The sequence below is a fragment of the Gymnoscopelus microlampas genome (assembly GCF_963454915.1).
Source record: "Gymnoscopelus microlampas genome assembly, chromosome: 5".
Taxonomy (NCBI): domain Eukaryota; kingdom Metazoa; phylum Chordata; class Actinopteri; order Myctophiformes; family Myctophidae; genus Gymnoscopelus; species Gymnoscopelus microlampas.
Genome location: NC_139942.1, coordinates 5,222,728 through 5,243,590, shown reverse-complemented (window position 1 = coordinate 5,243,590; position 20,863 = coordinate 5,222,728). Strand labels below are relative to the sequence as shown.

At 42.2% G+C, this 20,863-nt stretch overlaps 1 protein-coding gene across 1 annotated transcript; it reads left to right on the top strand.

The window, feature by feature from the left end:
- Window positions 1-297: 297 nt before the first annotated feature.
- On the top strand, window positions 298-8,553 carry LOC311044849 (extracellular calcium-sensing receptor-like; the record flags this gene model as incomplete). The annotated part of the gene is made up of 5 exons (XM_084056664.1): window positions 298-558; window positions 1,284-1,559; window positions 5,100-5,327; window positions 5,422-5,545; window positions 7,640-8,553. 5 exons carry the CDS (start codon window positions 298-300, stop codon window positions 8,551-8,553), a joined length of 1,803 nt encoding a protein of 600 aa, XP_083912790.1.
- Between the last annotated feature and the right edge of the window lie 12,310 nt (window positions 8,554-20,863).

The window sequence follows — 20,863 nt, the reverse complement described above, 5'->3', positions numbered from 1 at the left end:
GACCATAACCAGTTCCCATCCTTCTTTAGAACAATCCCAAGTGACGCCTTCCAGGTACATTTACTTTTTCATGTCATGTCAAATGTTTCCACAGTATTTCAAAATGTTCACAGATTATTTTTTTTTATAAACGATCTACAAGCTCACATAGTTGTGAGCTTGTATTATTGACAGCATCAAAAGAGCATCATTAGACCTTTTCTATTGTGGAATCTGTGTAGGAGATTCACTGATTCACTATGTGAATAATCTAGCCTAAGCACGTATCCCTCCATTATATCCAACCAGGTGCGAGCTATGCTCCAGATTATGAGGTGGTTCAGGTGGACCTGGGTAGGATTGCTGTTCATTGGTAATGACTATGGACACAATGCTGCCAGATCCTTCCAGTCTGAGCTGGCCCAGTCTGGTTTGGCTTGTCTAGCGTATGTGGAGGTTGTGCCCAAGAACTCTGACCCAGATGAACTTCAGAGGATTGTCTCTGTGATGAAGAAATCCACAGCTCGTGTGGTCATTGCATTTGTACTTAAGAGCGGCATGGCTAAACTCCTGGAGGAGGTTTGGTTTATTATTCATGATGCATTCATAATTATAAGGAATATGAAATTTGCTATATTGAAGAGTACACATTCTTTCAGAATTAAAAAACTATTTTTTTTAAAAAGCATTTCTTATGCAATGCAATTTAATCACTCTCTAGATTCATACATTTAAATGCTCAGCAATTGGGTGCTTATTTTACACATGTTCTTATTTACCTTTTGATCTCAGTGCTTCTGTATACAGTACAATAAGCAAACAGATAATAACACCAATCAAACATTTTACTGCTATAAGCAATTATTTAAAAAGTCTATGTGGGTTTCAAACCTATGAAAAGTATTAACAAGAGCTTGTGACTAAATAATAACAACATTGGACCCATTTGAACACAGGTTCGGTTTTAGACATACAAGGTTTCTGTCGAACAGAAATTATATACTAATATATTTTGTTCAACACAATAGGTGTTAAAGCAGAATGTGACAGGTCTGCAATGGATGGCCAGTGAATCCTGGTCAACATATACTAGACTCCAGACTCCTAACTTCATGCCGGTCCTGAGAGGAACCCTGGGTATCTCCATCCGTCGTGGAGAGATACCAGGTCTCAAGGACTTCTTGTTAAAAATACATCCTGACAATGAGCGTGACAACAGCCATGAAAATACTATTGTGAGTATTTTGGTTCATTTCATATTAAACTGGTTTATTTATGTTTAAGTCTTAATTGTGTTTCTTCAGGTGAGGCATTTTTGGGAGCACACGTTTCAGTGTAAGTTTGCACCCCTTCCTACAGAGTGGGTGGATAATGGTGGAAGGGTGTGTACTGGACAAGAGGACTTAGGAACAGCAGAAACTTCACTGTTAGATGTGTCTAACCTCAGACCAGAGTATAATGTGTACAAAGCTGTGTATGCTCTGGCCCATGCCCTCCATGACATGTTGCAATGTGTGCCAGGAAAAGGGCCTTTCATTGGGAACAGCTGTGCCAGTTTGCAGACAATACAACTATGGCAGGTATGAATGAATGAAAAGGTATATGAATGTATATGAAGGTATATGAGTTCACCTGTTAATGTTTCTAGTTGGACTCACATTCAGATTAATAGTGAAGGTAAATACGACATTGGTAAAACACATGAAAAATGGACACAGTAGTATGAAAAATGTATGTTAATGTATTATGAATAATGATTGTACTATGGATTCTGTTGACAATGATCTAAACTAAATTGAGTCGAGTCGAGTCGAATCGAATCGAATTGAATTGAAACTAGAAAAAGTGCTCCCCGGAGAACAGGTCTCCGCCAGGTCAGGTAGGTTATTGTGGCCTCCTGGTGGCGCTATAATAAGCCAATGTGAAAAGGGTACCATTTCTTCTTAGGCCTTTCACAGCAATCAGACACTGCATTCATGATTTGAGGCATTTTGTTCCAAAAATGTGTTTTGTTAAATTAGACCTGCTGGTGGCGCTATAACAGGCCAATATGAAAAGGGTGGCATTTCTTCCTCTGCATAGTGGGAATGTGTGTGCAAGATTTCACGGAAATCGCACACTGCGTTCATGATTTGAGGAATTTTGTTCAAAACTGACCTATCCAGCAAACTTTGGAAGCCAATGTTAGCCAAGTAGGATGGAATATGAAATATCGGACACATCCATCTTGATCACATGACTATAGAAATACTTTGTACTGATTTGCATGATTGGACAGAATCTGAAGGAGTAAGAGCAAAATATGCCGTGTTTTACAAAAGTCAGCCTCCTGGTGGTGCTCTAAAATGCATACATGTATGTGAAAAATGCATCCAGGGAGTGTGTGTGCGCATATTCACAGCGACCAGGCCAACGGTGGCGGAGATTAGCTGGTCACAGACAGAAGAACGGACGGACAGACCGACGGACGGACAGACAGGGGGCAAAACATATTCTCTCGCCATGCCTTTCGGACTGGCGGACACAAGGAAATGAAACTAGAAAAAGTGCTCCTCGGAGCACAAGTCTCCACCAGGTCAGGTAGGTTATTATGGCCTCCTGGTGGCGCTATAATAGGCCAATGTGAAAAGGATGCCATTTATTCCTAGGCCTTGCACGGCAATCGGACACTGCATGCATGATTTGAGGCATTTTGTTCTAAAAATGTGTTTTGCTAAATTTGACCTGCTGGTGGCGCTATAACAGGCCAATGTTAAAAGGGTGGCATTTGTTCCTCAACATAGTGTGAATGTGCGTTCAAAGTTTCACGTAATCGGACGCTGCATTCCTCCTGCAAACATTACATGTCAATGTTAGCCAATCAGGATGGCATATGAAAAATCAAACAGATCCGTCTTGATCACATGACAGAGATCATGTGTACCGATTTGCGTGAAATTTTGATCAAATATGAAGGCTTAATATCAAAAAATGTGTTTTACATAAGTCTGCCTCCTGGTGGCGCTATAAAAGGCAAATGTGAAAAATGCAGGGCAAAGGTTTGTCCTTGGCCTCTAGAGCGTGTGCATACAAAGTTTTACACTGATCGGTGCAGTTATAGGTAAAAACACGAATCGGCCTGTTACAGCGCCACCATGAGGCTGATTTGAACATTTTCAAATGGCATTTCTTCCTCGGCCTAATGAGAATGTGTGTGCAAAATGTCACGGAAATTGCATGCTGTGTTCATGATTTGAGGCATTTTGTTCAAAACAGAGTACTTCTGCTAACTTTGAAAGACAATTTTTGCCAATCAGGATGGAATATGAAAAATCTGAAATGAGCCGTTTCTTTTAATGATTATAGAGATACTGTGTACCGATTTGGGGGATTTTTGGCCAAAATTTGTAGGAATACTGTTCAAAAATGTGTTTTGCACAAATCGGCCTCCTGGTGGCGCTATAAAAGGCCCATGTGAAAAATTTGGAGCAGAGGTTCTGCTTTGGCATCCAGGGACTGTGTGTGCACAGTTTCGCTACGATCAAGCCAACGGTGCCAGAGGTTAGCTGTACACAGACAAGACAGAATGACACACACACACACACACACACACACACACGGACGGTAAAACATACTCTCTCGCCATGCCTTTCGGCCTGGCGGAGACAATAATGTTCTTATAGTGATGTATATAGTAATACTAATTGCCTGGCAGTTATCAGTGCTTGGAGCAGTTACTTAGATGCCCTGTTAAATCAAAATGTGTTTTGTTAAAAAGTTAAAGCTCTATGTTGTGATAGTAATCATTGCTATAGAGCAGGGGTGGGCATCTTTGATAACAGACAGGGCCTCACGTGGGCCAGTTGCCCATGTATGCTATAGAGCTATATGGTTCCCATTCTTATGGGATAAGGGCTCACTTGAAAATCTAGAAACACACGCACGCACGCACGCACACGCACACGCACACGCACACACACACACACACACACACAGTTTAGCAATTTATTTATGTCCACACACAGGGAAAACATACAGGGACACAAATATTTTAGGTGCAGTAAAGGTTGCATTCACAAACTCATGGATATATGTCCTCATGATACAACGCGCATGTCATTCAGCACTCCATAGGCACAAGTAGTGGCGGCTTTGCCATATATGGCAGCAGAGACTGCAAAAGACTTTGCCAGCCTTTCCGCCTTGTGTTTGGGCATCCCAAGTTGTCAAAACCCTCCAACAACCAGTCCGTGGGTATGTTCTAGGCTGGATTACCAGAGGAAACAAAGTTCTTGGTCTTGCACTGCTGCTTGGTGTTAAAGTGCTCTCTGTAGTTGTTCTCATGGGCCTGGAAGTCCACCCATTGCTTTTCCGACAGCGGACGGACATACCGCGGGAAGGCCGCCGGGTCTATTGCCTCTCTTCCCGGTAGCTGTTCACAGGAGGGGCCGTTAGGTAGTGTCGGCTGTTGGTAGATTCCACGGGTGAGAAGTGCCTTCTTGTATGCAAGCTACATAGTCCACAGAAGTTGCAAATCCATCCACTGCACCGACTACATTGACGATGGTAGTTACAACGAGGCAGTTTAACGTCATGCCCAGGACAACACACACACACACACACACACACACACACACACACACACACACAATTTAAGCACTTGTTCTTATCCAGTGCGACTTACAATAAGCAAGGTAATCACACATGTACAGTATAAAGCAAACAATATACTATTAATAATAATCTGTACATTGACATTCTGGGATGCCAGGTAGAAAATTAACTGTTTAACTGTTTAAATAACATAAATGACCACGGTCTGCATGATAGCCAGGACAGTACGGGGAGAGTGAAGTGTTGAGAGGTAAACGGGTGTCTGAAGAGGTGAGTCTTCAGATTACAATATAACAAGTTTTCTAGCCAAGCCGTTTCTGCTGGAGATGAAATCACCATGTTAGACTACAGAGTGACTAGGGCTGGTCACAGACCGCTCTTGCCGTCGTCACTGATCACATGACCCACAAAGAATCGGTTCTTGTGCTCTTGGCTCCAAATCAGGCCTAAATTATATAAATGACATAGCTAATGTTGACAATGTTGACCGTTAAGTTTGTCTTAACTTTCCTCATCACAATTTCTAGCTTGTCTATTACCTGGAAAAGGTCAACTTCACCACTTCATTTGGTGATGATGTATCATTTGATGAGAATGGTGATCCTTTACCAATCTATGATGTCATGAACTGGGTGTGGCTCCCTGATGGAAGCATAAAGGTTCACAATGTGGGTGTGGTCAAAAAGTCAGCCTCCGGATATGAAGAACTCATCCTTGATGAAGACAAAATCTTCTGGAACTTTGAATCCAAAAAGGTCACTTTGGCTTTCTAAAATAACTAATGTTGAGCTCATGATGTGAATGTAATTTAGTTTAGACTGAAACTGATCACTGTTCTTCCCTCTGTAGCCTCCTCGGTCAGTGTGCAGTGAGAGCTGTTCCCCTGGAACCCGTGTGGCCAGAAGGAAAGGAGAACCTGTCTGCTGCTTTGACTGTATTGCTTGTTCTGAGGGAGAGATCAGCAATCAGACAGGTTGGTTGATTGATTGATTGATTGATTGATTGATTGATTGATTGATTGATTGATTGAGTCTTTTGATTCATTGATTGAGTTGTGATTGGTGGTGATTGATTTGGTTATAGCACAGAAAAGTGCACATTAACACCTCACGATATACAGACAGATTCGTATCAATACTGAGGATAAAAAAAGAAGAAACAATAAAGCCTGAGGGTACGGACACACCTAACTTTGATTCTGCCTATATGTGGCCGTCTTTTGCAATGGTTTTCAATGGGAACGGAACGTTTTGTTGTGGAAATCTGCACTATGGCAACAAAACACTCCATTCCTATTGAAAACCATTGCAAAAAGACGGCCACAAAGGTTAGGTGTGACCGTACCCTGAAGACTTATTTCCATTGTGGTCCTCTGGACACTGTACAAAACAAACGACTTGAAATGTAACAAATTGACGATAAAATCCAAACAATAGTTATTAACACATTGTGTGCCAAAACCGTAAATATACGGTTCTGCAAATACACCCGTGGAGTGCCAAAAAATACGTAAATATACGTTGGTTTTTTTTACCTTTTGTTTTTCTTTTCTTTTTTTCCACAAGGGGGGGGTTAGCACAGCCCTGGAATCACCCATGAACACTCTAAGAAGTAATGGACGGATGGATCACCGTGACAAAAAATCTGGCTCCCATCCGCTTCCATCTCCTTGCTAAAAACCTCTGTATCTCCTTAACTGCAATGGTGACTCGCATGAGACATGTTGTTGTTCCAGGCTTTAGCCAGGACCATCGCGCACCCTTCACACACGCATTGTTGTCTCCGCCAGGCCGAAAGGTATGGCGAGAGAGTATGTTTTGCCCTCTGTCCGTCCGTCCGTCCATGTGTGTGTGTGTGTGTGTGTGTCCGTCCGTCCGTCCGTCCGTCCGTCCGTCATTCTGTCTGTGTACAGTTAATCTCCGGCACCGTTGGCTTGCTCGCCGTGAAACTGTGCACACACACTCCCTGGATGCCACATCAGAACCTCTGCCCCAAACTTTTCACATGGGCCTTTCATAGCGCCACCAGGAGGCCGATTTCGGCAAAACATATTTTTTGACAGTACTCCTACATATTTTGTCCAAAAATCCCACAAATCGGTACACAGTATCTCTATAGTCATTAAACGAAACAGGTGTTTCAGATTTTTCATATTCCATCCTGATTGGCTAAAAATGGCTTCCAAAGTTTGCAGGAGTGCTCTGTTTTGAACAAAATGCCTCAAATCATGAACACAGCATGCAATTTCCTTGAAATTTTGCACGCATATTTCCACTATGTCAAGGACAAATTGCCACTTGAAAATGTTCAAATCAGCCTCATGGTGGCGCTATAACAGGCCGATTCGTGTTTTTACCTATAACTGCACCGATTTGTGTAAAACTTTGTAAGCGCACTCCCTAGAGGTCAAGGAAAAACCTTTGCCCTGCATTTTTCAAATCTGCCTTTTATAGCGCCACCAGGAGGCCGACATATGTAAAACAATTTATTTTATATTACTCCTTCCGATTTTATCCAAAGTTCACGCCAATCGGTAAAGAATAAGATGATCTCTAATAGTCATGTGATCATGACGGATGTGTTTGATTTTTCATATTACATCCTGGTTGGCTAAGATTGACATCTAAAGTTTTCAGTAGTGGCTTGTTTTGAATAAAAATGACGCAAATCATGAACGCATCGTCCGATTGCGGTCAAACTTTGCACACACATTCACACTATGTTGAGGAGCAAATCAAATGCCTCAAGTCACGAATGCAGTGTCCGCTTGCCGTGCAAGGCCTAAGAAGAAATGGCACCCTTTTCACATTGGCCTATTATAGTGCCACCAGGACACCCAATGTGTTCCATTCCACTTCTGTGCTGTACAAGAAGCAGTTTTTACCCATTTGATTTTTAAATTTGCAAGCAATAAAGTCAGTCAAGCTGCCTAGAGTGTAATATTGGTGAGTTTTAAGTGAAAAGTAATTTGACAGATACTTTGGGACCTTTTTTTAATTATTTTAAGTGAACAGAATTTCTATGTGGATTGTGCATTTTTCAACTACTTGTCTGTCCTCTTTGTTAGACTCTACAGAGTGCACCAGTTGTCCAGAGGACTTCTGGTCCAGTCCCCAGCGTGACCACTGTGTCTCTAAGAGCATGGAGTTCCTCTCCTACCATGAGGCCCTGGGTATCTCCTTGACAACCATCTCATTGCTAGGCACACTTATTTGTACCATTGTCCTGGGAATCTTCGTTTATCATCGTGACACACCCATGGTACGTGCCAACAACTCAGAACTCAGCTTCCAACTTTTGTTGTCACTGAAACTGTGTTTCATGTGCTCACTTCTGTTCATTGGCCGTCCCAGGCTCTGGACTTGTCAGCTGAGGCATGCAGTATTTGGGATCAGCTTTGTGCTGTGTGTCTCGTGTATCCTGGTAAAGACTATGGTGGTGTTGGCCGTGTTCAAGGCCTCCAAGCCTGGGGGTGCAGACGTTATGAAGTGGTTCGGTTCTATGCAGCAGAGAGGAACAGTTCTGGCTCTTACTTCCATCCAGGCAATAATCTGCACAGTCTGGCTTGTGTCAGCCTCACCAACTCCTCATAAAAACACACAATACAACAGTGATAAGATAGTCTATGAGTGTGAAGTGGGATCAACAGTTGGTTTTGCAGTGTTACTAGGTTACATTGGTTTACTGGCACTCCTCAGCTTCGTCCTAGCATTCATGGCAAGGAATCTTCCAGACAACTTCAATGAAGCCAAGTTAATCACGTTTAGTATGTTGATCTTCTGTGCCGTGTGGATAGCCTTCATCCCAGCATATATCAGCTCTCCAGGCAAATATGCAGATGTAGTGGAGGTATTTGCTATTTTAGCATCTAGTTTTGGCCTTTTGGTGGCGCTGTTTGGACCGAAGTGTTATATAATGCTTTTTAAACCCGAGAGAAACACTAAGAAGTCCATCATGGGTCGCGGTGCCACCAAGATGTAGAAGCAGAAATTCAATGATAACACATTTTCCTACTCTATGTGGAGTTTGTATGTTCTCCCCGTGTCTCCTAGGGTAGTTAATACCCTCACAGTCGCTATACCGCCTCCCCCATGACAGCCGGGGCGCCAGATGGAGGGGAAATAAAAGCAGTAAATGGTCAGAAATGCAAACACCAATTATCTGTCGTAAATAAACACTGTTAAAAAGGTTTGGTGATTGTGGTGACCTACATATAGATGAGAAAGAATTGTACTCCTTCATGGGTCAAAGTAATACAGGTATGTAAGCGGCATGTCGTTTAAAAAAAGGTTTTGGCACACCGTCTTGGGTCTGAGAACTGCACACTTCCGCATTCCTGGAGTCCGGAAGTGCCCGGCAAGGACCGATTTAACTGGAAGTCACCGTTTGACGTTGGGTCAAGAAGTCACAATATGCCTTTTGGGGAGTGAGACAGTGTTGGCCGGGGACACAGGGAGGGCAAGAACAGGTTCCTAATGTGGATATAATGCCAACGGGGAAAAATCCCCAACCCTTAATTTGATTTGCTAAGTCACGAATAAACAGTACTTTTTCAATCCTTACTCTGTACCTGGAACCTTGTAACCTTAAAGGGACACTTCACCGATTTTGATAAAAATCCTATTTTTATGAATTCTAGGACCCCATAATTGGCCATAAACATGATCCTTGTGTTTTTTTTGTGTTGTATCTGTGTTTTTAGATTAGAGTGTTTTTAGATCCGTGAGACACGGCTGAAAGCGTCAAATGACGTTTTCAGCCGTGTCTCACCTTATGTCCGCACTACATACTGCAGTTGACTACAGGTGTAGTTCAAACCCAAACCAACCCCCATGGTTCAAAGGACTAGCCCCTGAGGGTGTCTCCCAAACATTTCATCCACCCTTCTTTCCCCACTCGGACACTCCCATTAGCTACCTCACATGCACAATCATGGCGTCTCCAAACATATGAAAGTCCGACAAATCCATGGAGGAAGATGACTATTTTTACGTTATCTCGGAGTCAGAAATACAGCAGGGTTACTTATTTGAACCCGAGTACACCGAAGAACAACAGCAGCTGCAGCGGACGAAGAGCAGCAACAACGCGTCTGGGATGATTCTTGGTGGAACATACACAGTAGCTGTCCTATCCTATTCATGAGGGACACAACGTGAGTGCTGGCATCAATCTTTTATTATCGTATTTGTGGAACCGTGGCGTGCATATGTAAAGTGTGTTATTGTTTACCTTGACTGTAGCCCTGAAACATGACGGTCATGGCGGAACTTCAACCTGGTTTTGGCACTTTTTCAATTTACAGCCCGTTCATCTACTTAAACGGTCAGATTTCAAATATAAAGTTCTTAACCCGTTGCCACGGATGTTACAATTGCAATCGGGTGGGTCTAAGTACCCGTATATCTTCCGTATTGTTCAATAAAAAACATTTAAATCCGAACGTTGGCCATTTTCTCATAGATGTATAATGTATCAGAGTGCAATACACATCCCAACCGATAGGGTCGCGTAATTGAAAGCATGAGGAGAAAATGGCCACCGATTGGATTAAAATGCTTTTTATTAAACAATACGGAAGATACTGGTACTTAGACCCACCTGATTCAAATTGTAACATCCGTGGCATGAGGTCAGCACTTTATATTTTAAATCTGAACGTTTATGTAGATGTACGGTCTGTACATGTAGAAAGTGCAAACACCAGGTTGAAGCTCCGCCATGACTGACATGTTTCATCCCGACTGGCGGCCGCGTGCGGAGAGTAGCACAACGTCAAATTTACTTACCGATTGCGTTCGTCTCGTTTCACTAAAATCAAAACGGACTGCGGGGTAATGGGAGAGGACAAGTGTCTCTTGTTCACACAAAAAGCATGGTTACATGAAATTAATTAATCTCTGTGCAGGGAGGGAAAAAGAAAAGGGTGCGTCGTTTGTCCCCGCCTTATAGCAGATCTACAAGCTCAAAACGCGTCGCGGAGTCAACACTTTGTGAGCTTGTAGGTCTGCTATTTTCGGTGCGCATGCAACTAAGAATAAATTAGGTATCACGTTGGATGGATAATAACCATGTAAACTACAAGTCTAATCTAATTCCCATTTCCAATGACAGGACAGAAAGTCGTCATCAGCCTGCAAAAATGGAGATCTGCTGTTGAAGACCTGGGACTACAGCCATATATATTATTTTTCTAAATAAAACGGTTACATTTACACACTGCTTGCTCTACTCATTGGTATATTCTACATTGTGTAAGCATTTATAATGACAAAATGTATGAACACCCAATTCTATAAGGGTTCTTTTGAACTGTTTCATGATATAGGATAGGAGATGGTCTTTCATTTGGCAGAATATGGTACATAATTACATGACTTGTAAGCATTACAGATATAATAGTGAAAAACTCTTGTTCATTCTCTTAGTATTTACTTCGACATGTAATCATTATTTTTCTGGGGACCCCAGCACGTTGGATTCAACTTTACTAGTCTTAGATACAATAGACTATAGTAAAACCTAACATTATCCATATACACCAATTGAAAGCATGAAACAGTCTCAGTTGAAAATAAAAAGAAAACGATTTGGCTGTGTATGACAAAAGTATTTGAACATTAGCATGTCATCTATTCTAAAGTAATGGCCAAGTTTAGTCCAAAGAATATAACTGTACATGACAGTGAAACATTATGTTCTCAGAAATAAGGAATCATGCATGACATGAGTATGAAACGTTTTGTTTTATTATATTGTTGACTATGCCTCATCGCCATGTCCCGACTAGATGGACGTCACCAGCACCGGACTGTCTTCATGGTGGGAACTGGGAAGGAATGTTGAACACACACGCACACACACACACACACACACACACACACACACACACACACACACACACACACACACACACACACACACACACACACACACACACTTTGTGCTACTCTGCTAATTTACACATGATATTTAGTTTGCTAAAAGATGCAATCAATACAGAATACAATACAACAGCAGCGAAGATTGAGTGTTGCCAGATCTTGTGAGAGAAATAAGCAACCAGATCTATGAAAACAAGCCCAAAAGAAAATACCTATAGGCCAAGAGCACTTGAAACCTAGACATGGGCTATTTGAAAATTGCCGATCTACAAGCTCACAACGCGTAGCGATGTGACGCTTTGTTAGGTTGTGGATCTGCTATTTTCTAAGAAATCTTGAGGAAAAAAATCACTAAATGTATGGAATATTTTTGAAACATTTTAACAACACAAATCTGGTACAGGGGTCCTTGGCAGAAATTATAATTTCAGATGAGGGTCCGTGGACAAGTACACAATTATTTTATTTATGTATTTAAAAACAAGCCCAAAAAAAGTAACCCTCAATTACCAATATTTACAAAGTCCCAGAGTCGCTTATAATAAGCAGACATGGCAACACTGGTTGATGACAACATCAACATGTGTTGATGTTGTTGTAGTGAGAACTGGGAGGGGAAAGTTACAATGTAGACCACACCCCCACGCATCCTCCCCTCCCATCAAGGAAGGGCAGTGCCCCAAAGCATTATGGTCATTGTAGTAATACTGCAGTCCAGTCAAACCCCAGTCAAAAACACATACTTCTATATTGTTCTAGCCATAGGGTGCAAATTTCAAAATTTGCGACTGTTATCTACTACAAATATTATTAACATTGAGTGATTGTAAATTCTTCCAGGGGTGAAGTGCTCCTTTAAGCTGCTGTGCCACTTCTGGGCGACTGATTTCCCTCTGTGGGATAATAAAGGTATCAATCTATCTAAAATATCATTCCTAAGAAAACACGTCATGACTACTCATAATGCTCTGAAACACATTAACCATTAGAATACTTTAGTCTATTTAGATATAACTACAATTGGGGTATTTTGTATTAACAATAATTTTCATGTGCTGTTGCTAATCTCATGCTGTATGACCTTGTACAACAGACCTAGCTACAGTAGTAAACATGGAACATGTGTCCTAGTTAATTAATGTTAGCGTATTTTGAAACAATCTCCGGTGACTCAATGGTCTCATTGGATCTGAAAATTAATTATTTTCCAACAGTGCACCTGTTGATCCACTATTTCATCACCCCTGGGCCAGATGTCATCACTGGTAAACACATGCCTTTGCTTGTTCAGCTGACGTTTAATTTGTATCCATCTGGGTATAGTGTTCTGTTGCCAGATGATCAGAGATGTCCGCCTACCAATACGTCTGGACACTTCTGAATGCAAGAACACCAGCGAGAACACAAAGCTACGCCCACTGCTTAACAGACAATCATATCGTCCCAATATGAAGGACTGCCCTGAAACCTTTTTATTGGTTCTGCAATGCAGTTTTATTTTTTTAACTCTCTAATTGTTTCCACCCAGTGTTTTTTTTAAGTTGCAAAGTTTAACGTCACAGGACCAAATAATAGGATATAAAATCATTTAAGGATATAATATAAGCCTTTTCTACTGAACAATTGCTCAACTTTGCTGAGGCAAGAAAGAAAAAAAGAAAGAAAAAAAAAGATGATGATGATGATGCTGGAATTACAGGGCACACTGGAATGCGGCTATCTGATAGACTATGGATCAGAGCTTCAAAGATTACTGAGTAGAAATGGGGTGTGTGTGGGGGGTGGGAGTTTTGGAGCTTGAAATGTACAAACATTTTAGCATCAAAATATACTTTGAGTGCCAAAGTAAAAGTTCTCATATTTTCGCAGCTCTACAAGCTCATACAGCTTGTCACATTCTAGATCGGCTGTATGTGGTTACTGTATGTTTTGTATTAACTCTTTGACTGCCAGAAATAAAACATATTTTTGCCACGCCACTGATTTTAGATTGTTTTCACTGGAGTGTTTTCCAAAAAGCAACAGAAGCAGAGGAAAAAGCCATTCTTCCAGATCCAATTACGAGGAAGTAAAAGGGCTGTTTGTTTTGCGATCACGTGACCCGCTGCTCCTCTCCTTCTCTGGGAGCCAAACAGTGACAAGACTGTATTGCTGCAGCCTGGAGTATCATCTCTCATTCCTCCACGACTCGTCTCAACAGTGACCCAGGTATAACCAAGGCTTGAAATTACCCTGCCTGAATTTAAAATAATTCATGGGATTAAATAAGTTAATTTTAGTTGACTTATAAAGTGCTAAAAAACGATTAAAAATGCCTCTTGAAATACACACATGTAGGTTATACAAGTGTACCTAAAATGTTGCTCTACAAGTCTGTTTAAAATGAAAAACAAGCTATATACATGAAAGGAAAAAAACGTTGCCAAACAAACAAGAAGGTGCCTTACAGGTTTCTGCAAAAGGTTAAAACTACCTGGCTCTACCTGTTGATTGCCTCCCCAAGTGGCCAATCAGTGAGCCTTTGAGCCTTTTATGACCAGCCCACTAGTGTTGTACTTCCTGTTAGTATATAATGAGAACTTCCTTTTCTTGTTTAGAAACACATGGTGGTTCTTCATGTGCTGTTATGTACACAGACACAGAGACAATCTTTTGCAATCCACTTGGTAAGACTAAAAAAGAGTCTTCCAAATCAAATCATCCACATTGTTAATGTTGTTATACAACTTCTGGTTTGTATATTGTGTCATTTAAACTTTGTAGAGCAGTGTGAGACCAAGGTGTGCAAATCACTGACCAGCCAGGTGATTTTGCAGTGTGTGCCCATTCATTCATTGATCAGCGGTGAGTGAGACAATGTATAACTGTTAGGCTGATTTAACTCAGCTGATGGTATGTTAATGAGTGTTACAGCCAAAAGTTGGCAGGATTTATTTTGTATTTGTTACATACTGAAACTGTGATTATTGTATTGTTTGTTACTGAAGGAACATGCTGATTAAAATACACATGTATTATTTGGGTTATAGTGATTGAAGAGGTAATTTTTAGTACATCTTTCACCTGTTGCTAGCCAGGGGAGCGATATTAAGCACGTTTGAGCCATAAATACCTCCAGGTTACTGTACAAAACAACCTTTTTGGACATTTGAAGATTAAAGGAGAATTTCATAGTATTTTTATTTTTGTGAAAAGAAGAACAGTTCATTGAATGTTGAATGCTTGAAAGATTTATAAAGAAAATAAAAAGGTTTTCAATGTATGTTGATGTACATGATTACTAAAAGAGAACATGATTAAGCTAATTAATGCAAGTTAAAAAGTGCTAATTGTTGCTATTTCATGGGGATTTAAAAACATGATCTACACAGTAGGGCTGTCAAAAAAAATCGATTCATGAATAAATCGCGATTCTTAATGCCACGATTTTAAAAATCGATTCAAAATATTAAAATCGTTTTTTTTTTTTTTTTTTTTTTTTTTTTTTTTTTTTTTTTTTTTTTTTTTTTTTTTTATAAAATCGCAATAAATCGCAGAATCGAATATCAATTAATCGCAGAATCGCAATTTTAATCGAATCGGCACCCTAGAAAATCGCAATAAATCGCAGAATCGCAATTTTAATCGAATCGGCACCCTAGAAAATCGCAATAAATCGCAGAATCGAATCGAATATCAATTAATCGCAGAATCGCAATTTTAATCGAATCGGCACCCTAGGAATCGATTTTGAATCGAATCGTGAGGTAAGTGAATCGTGACACCCCTACTACACAGTGTGTGTGTGTGTGTGTGTGTGTGTGTGTGTGTGTGTGTGTGTGTGTGTGTGTGTGTGTGTGTGTGTGTGTGTGTGTGTGAATAACACAAGCTATTGGGTCTTGTCTGATCTACTATAGGTCAGGTTTTTAGCGGTGCCAACCGCTCTACACTTGACTTTGTCCGTATGTCCGTCCGTCCGTCCGTCCGTCCGTATGAGCCTGACGGCAAAGAAGAAACACATACAAACACACGCACACACACACACACACACACACACACACACACACACGGACTTGGAGATTGCCTACGCCAACTCTCCTCTCATTGGCCACACGTGCCACTGGCTATCAAAGAGGGGTCCAGGGACCCCCAGCGTATGTTCTGTCCGTCGTCCGTTTCAGCACGGGATGAGCACGGCGCTATAACTCCAGTTTGCAGCATGCCACCAAGTCCACATTTGGTATGTGGACTTAGACCACCAATAGGCACGAGCATGAATTGATGAAGTTATCAAAGAGGGGTCCAGGGACCCCCAGCGCCCGTATGAGCACGGGATGAGCATGGGATTTTAAACAGCTATAAATCCAGTTTGCAGCATGCCACCAAGTCCACATTTGGTATGTGGACTTAGACCACCAATAGGAACGAGCATGAATTGCTGAAGTTAGCAAAGAGGGCTCCAGGGACCCCCAGCGTATGTTATGTTTGTCCGTCCGTTTCAGCACGGGATGAGCACGGGAATTCAAACAGCTATAACTCAAATTTGCAGCATGCCACCAAGTTCAAATATGCTATGTGGACTTAGACCACCAATAGGGACCAGCATGAATTGCTGAAGTTATCAAAGAGGAGTCCAGGGACCCCCAGCGTATGTTATGGCCGTCCGTCCGTTTAAGCACGGGATGAGCACGGGATTTTAAACAGCTATAACTCCAGTTTGCAGCATGCCACCAAGTCCACATTTGGTATGTGGACTTAGACCACCAATAGGCACGAGCATGAATTGATGAAGTTATCAAAGAGGGGTCCAGGGAGCCCCAGCGCCCGTATGAGCACGGGATGAGCACGGGATTTTAAACAGCTATAACTGCAGTTTGCAGCATGCCACCAAGTCCACATTTGGTATGTGGACTTAGACCACCAATAGGGACGAGCATGATTGCTGAAGCCCCACCCCCTCTGTCTTCCCATTGGCTGCCCTTCAAACAGCCATAACTCAAGTTCGCAGCATGCTATGGAGTACAAATTTTGTACATGGACTAAAGCCAGCAATAGGGACTAACTGTCATTACTTAAGGCTCGCCCCCTCTGTCTGCCCATTGGCTGGGCTTTAAACAGCCATCATTCCAGTTTGCAGCATGCTACCAAGTACAAATTTGGTAAGTGGACTCAGACCACCAATGAGTTAAGGCCCGCCCCAAAGGCACCGCTTCCTTCACACAGGGTGTGATTTTTATTATTGGGTGATTCTGATTCCAACCATCCGCTCTGGAGTGCTTCACGTGGAGAAGAGGACAGCGCTTCCCTTCCATTCCCTGAAGAGCCCAGGAGCATGTGAGACTCCACAGTCTCCATACCCAACATCAACGATCCCCCAGATCCATAGATTCCCAGTTCATACTGGGTGGCGAGCTAACCAACCTACAGAGTCTGGACACTGATGGTGATTCCCCTCCCTCACGGATTGTGTGGTAGGACCAATCAGAACACTGTCACGATTCAGATTAAGGGCCCCAACGAGAACAAAAACCTAAACTTTGGGAACTGAGGGTTTTCTATATTTTGCCGGCTTTTCTTTTTGTTTATTTACCATATAAGTCTTTCAGAACCACCTATGTGTACCTGATGGTTTGTATCTGCACTGCAGAAGAAAGCATGTTTTCTCACGCTCTGTTAAGTGTATTTTTTTATCTAACTAAACAGGTTTTGATATGGAACTACTTGTGCATGCATCTAATAGTGAGTGTTGTGTGGGTGAAAGAAAGTTTCTCAAAAGTTTGAGGAGGTTTACCAAGCAACTGTGCCCGTGCTGCAGACTGGATATTTATGGGATTGGACCTACTATTTCTGGGGTGTTTTTGCTTGGAGTTTCTTACAGAAAACTTGGAGATTCCCTGTCAATCTTGGAACTTTCATCTTTCTTTATGTGAACTTCTAAAGGATGCATTACTGCTAATATTACAACTAAAGCGTTGGAAATTTCTCCCAAAAGGGAAAGGAATATTCCATGGATAATGTTTTCATTTTTATTTATTCATAGTAGTGAAGGATTTCACTGCTTGCTGGTTTATCTTCTTTGGACATGTTCATTATGTAAACACTTATTTAGACATGAACAGACCCTATTTCACTCTTATACAGTATGTTGGGGAGGAACTTCGCCCCATCATTTGAATCCTCCTGTTCGGTGTCCCTCATCCTCATCAGATTGTTCTGGAGTTCAAATCCACATTGCTGTGCTGCCCCCACTGTTTGTAATGTTGGACATCATAACCGTAGAGTTATAGGATTGGACCTACACTTCCTGGGTGTTTTTGCTTGGGTTTGACTACAGACACTGTATGAAGAATCCCTGTCAATCTTGAAACTTACATTTTTATGTTAATCTCTAAAGGATGTATTACTGCTAATATTACAACTAAATCGTTGGAAACCACCCCCCGAAATGGAAGGGAGTATTCCATGGATAACCTTTTAATTTGAGTTGTATTTTTTCATAATGGTGAAGGATTTCACTGCTTGGATACACCATAGAGTTGTAGAATTGGAACTACACTTTCTGGGTATTTGTGCGCACGCACACACGCACGCACGCACCCACACACACACACACACACACACACACACACACACACACACACACACACACACACACACACACACAGCCTATATGTGTGATTTTGTTTTTATTTTTTACAAAAAAACGTTATGAAGATTCCTTGTCAATCTTAGAACTTTCATCTTAATGTGAACCTCTAAAGGATGTATCACTGCTAATATTACAACTGAAACATTGGAAACTTTTCCAATAGATGGGAATATTCCATGGATAATGTTTTCATTTTTATTGTTTATTCATAATGGTGAAGGATTTCACTGATTGTGGGTTTATCTTCGGACATCTTCATTATGTAAACACTTCTTTAGACTTGAATGGCAGCTATTACAACACTAGGAAGGTGAAGTGGATTTTGTTTTTTAAACCCAACTGTTTTTATTTGGAAATATGTTTGTGTGCATCTGAGTGAGTGATATTATTTTAAGGTCTAATAATGTAAGAAACTGACCTATGCAACCTGTTCAAAGCATTGTGACCCATTCTCTGTGAAGATTTTAGTGTTTGATTTGTAATCTTGTTCCTTTTAAAACCAACTTGTATTCCTAAACAAATGGCAAACTGTTGCTTGTAAATTGCTTGTGTGAAAGAATGTTTTTCAAAAGTTTGAGGAGGTTTACCAAGATGCACAGCAGCTGTGCGGACTGGATATTAGTACAGGACCTACACATAAAATTATAATAATAATTTAGAAAATAATAATAATGATATTCAGCCATTTTGATAACAGTGCATATATAGGTTTGTGCGTGCATGCATGCGTGCCCACCCGCTCCTGCCTAGGCCCAGCCTATGCTAGCGTTCTGGCTACGCCACTGGCACCACTTTGACAGGCTAAGCATTAAACAGTCCCAGGTGCACTAATTGCTACAGTGCAGCGGGACATGGGTTGATATTAATGGTGTTAACTCAAAATGTATACATCACACAGCTTAGATACAGTATTTGGATTAAATCGGAAAGCAAAGACGTGAATTTGGTGATGTAAAAGAATGCATAAAAAGTGGTTCTCTAATATTGATCAGGGACCAAAGCATGATAGCTGCCATATCTTGCCAAAGCCAATTGATGCCCCGGCCCACTGATAGACAGGTAAGTCGTAATGTCTAGTTTCTCAGGAACATATCGCTGTATTGTAACACTGCAAGGCCAATGGCCAAGAGCTTATTTGCAATTGCCCGTGTTGATGTTAGAGCTGAGGTGGCTGGGTGTTGGAGTGGTTGTGGATGAGGAGCCTGACTGTGATGTGAATCATCACCACATGACCGGGGCCTGTCAGGTCCTGTACATAACCTCATTAAATGGTCCAGTACAATACCATCAACTGGTGGGCAAAAGAGTGAATTCCAGAGCTAAAGTGTGTTAGTACGGTATGAACAAAGCGATCGAAACAGTGCAGTCTGCCACTGTGTCCTAAACAAATCCTGAGTGTAGTCGTGCTGTTTCTAAGTCCCCTTGTCCAGTACAGGCCCCTCCACCAGCATCAACCAAATCTGTCAGAAGGGGTAAAAAGAAAAAAAAGGTTTTGCCACACACACACACACGCACGCACGCACGCACGCACGCACACACACACACTGCTTATGGTAGTCCATCGTGGCCGATGAGGGGGAGAAGAAGACAGCCTCCACGTGGCCTCCCCTGTAAGTAGCTAAAGAGTAGTTGCAAGGTTGCATGCCCTTTAAGCGAAACAAATGTCTTCACAACGTCCACCGACCACAGCCCCAGCGCTAGCGCTTCTCCAGCTCAACGTCGAAGGTCTCACCATTGCCAAGATCAACATCCTTGAGCACATAGCCAGCAAAAACAACGTGACAGTGATCACCCTGCAGGAGACCCACCAGGAAAATAAGAACATCCTGAGGGTCCCTGGGTACACCTTGGCCGGCATTGCCAATAAACATCATGGCACTGCTACATTTGTCCGCAAAGATATGGCCTGGTCAGCCGCCGGACAATCTCCAGAGGGTGCAGAGATAGAATACATTACAACCAAAGTGCAAGACACCACCATTGTCAACATCTACAAACCACCACCCAGTAGACTGGTCCCATCGTCCCTGCCAGATGTCCCAGCCCCTGCCGTGTACGCTGGTGACTTCAACAGCCACCATACAGACTGGGGTTACAGCAGCTCCAACGCTGATGGTGACTTCCTGATAGACTGGGCCTCAACTGTCGATGCTACACTCCTATACGACCCAAAGGAGCCACGCACCTTCTACTCTGCACGATGGAACAGCACCACCAATCCAGACCTGGCCTTCGCAAAATGGCATAACAACCAGTCACTCCCAGTAAGACGCATCCTGGACATGTTTCCCCGGTCACACCACCGACCGTCGCTCATCACCATCCCATCCTTGGTCCAACCAGTGCAAGGGAGGGATGTCAAGAGGTGGAACTTCCGGAGAGCAAACTGGGCAGGCTTCACTAAGCAAGTGAACAAGGCAGCTGTTGGTCTACCACACCCGTGCCCCAACAACTTGAACGATGCCTACGACTCGTACTGCAAAATGCTGCTGGCTGCCGCCAAGGACAACATCCCCCGCGGTGTGCGCAAAGCCTATGTCCCCTGCTGGGATGAAGAATGTGAACAACTTCTTCGCTCCCATACAGGAGTACAAACCAGCGAAGACAGGGACAAAGCAGCAGACGACCTATTCTGCAGGTTAAATGAGAAACGTAGGCAACGATGGACTGAGACAATAGAGTCAATTGACTTCACACACTCCAGTCGACAGGGGTGGCAGACCCTGAACAAGCTGACTGGAAGGTCAACAACTCCTCCGCAGTGCCCCATCACTGCAAA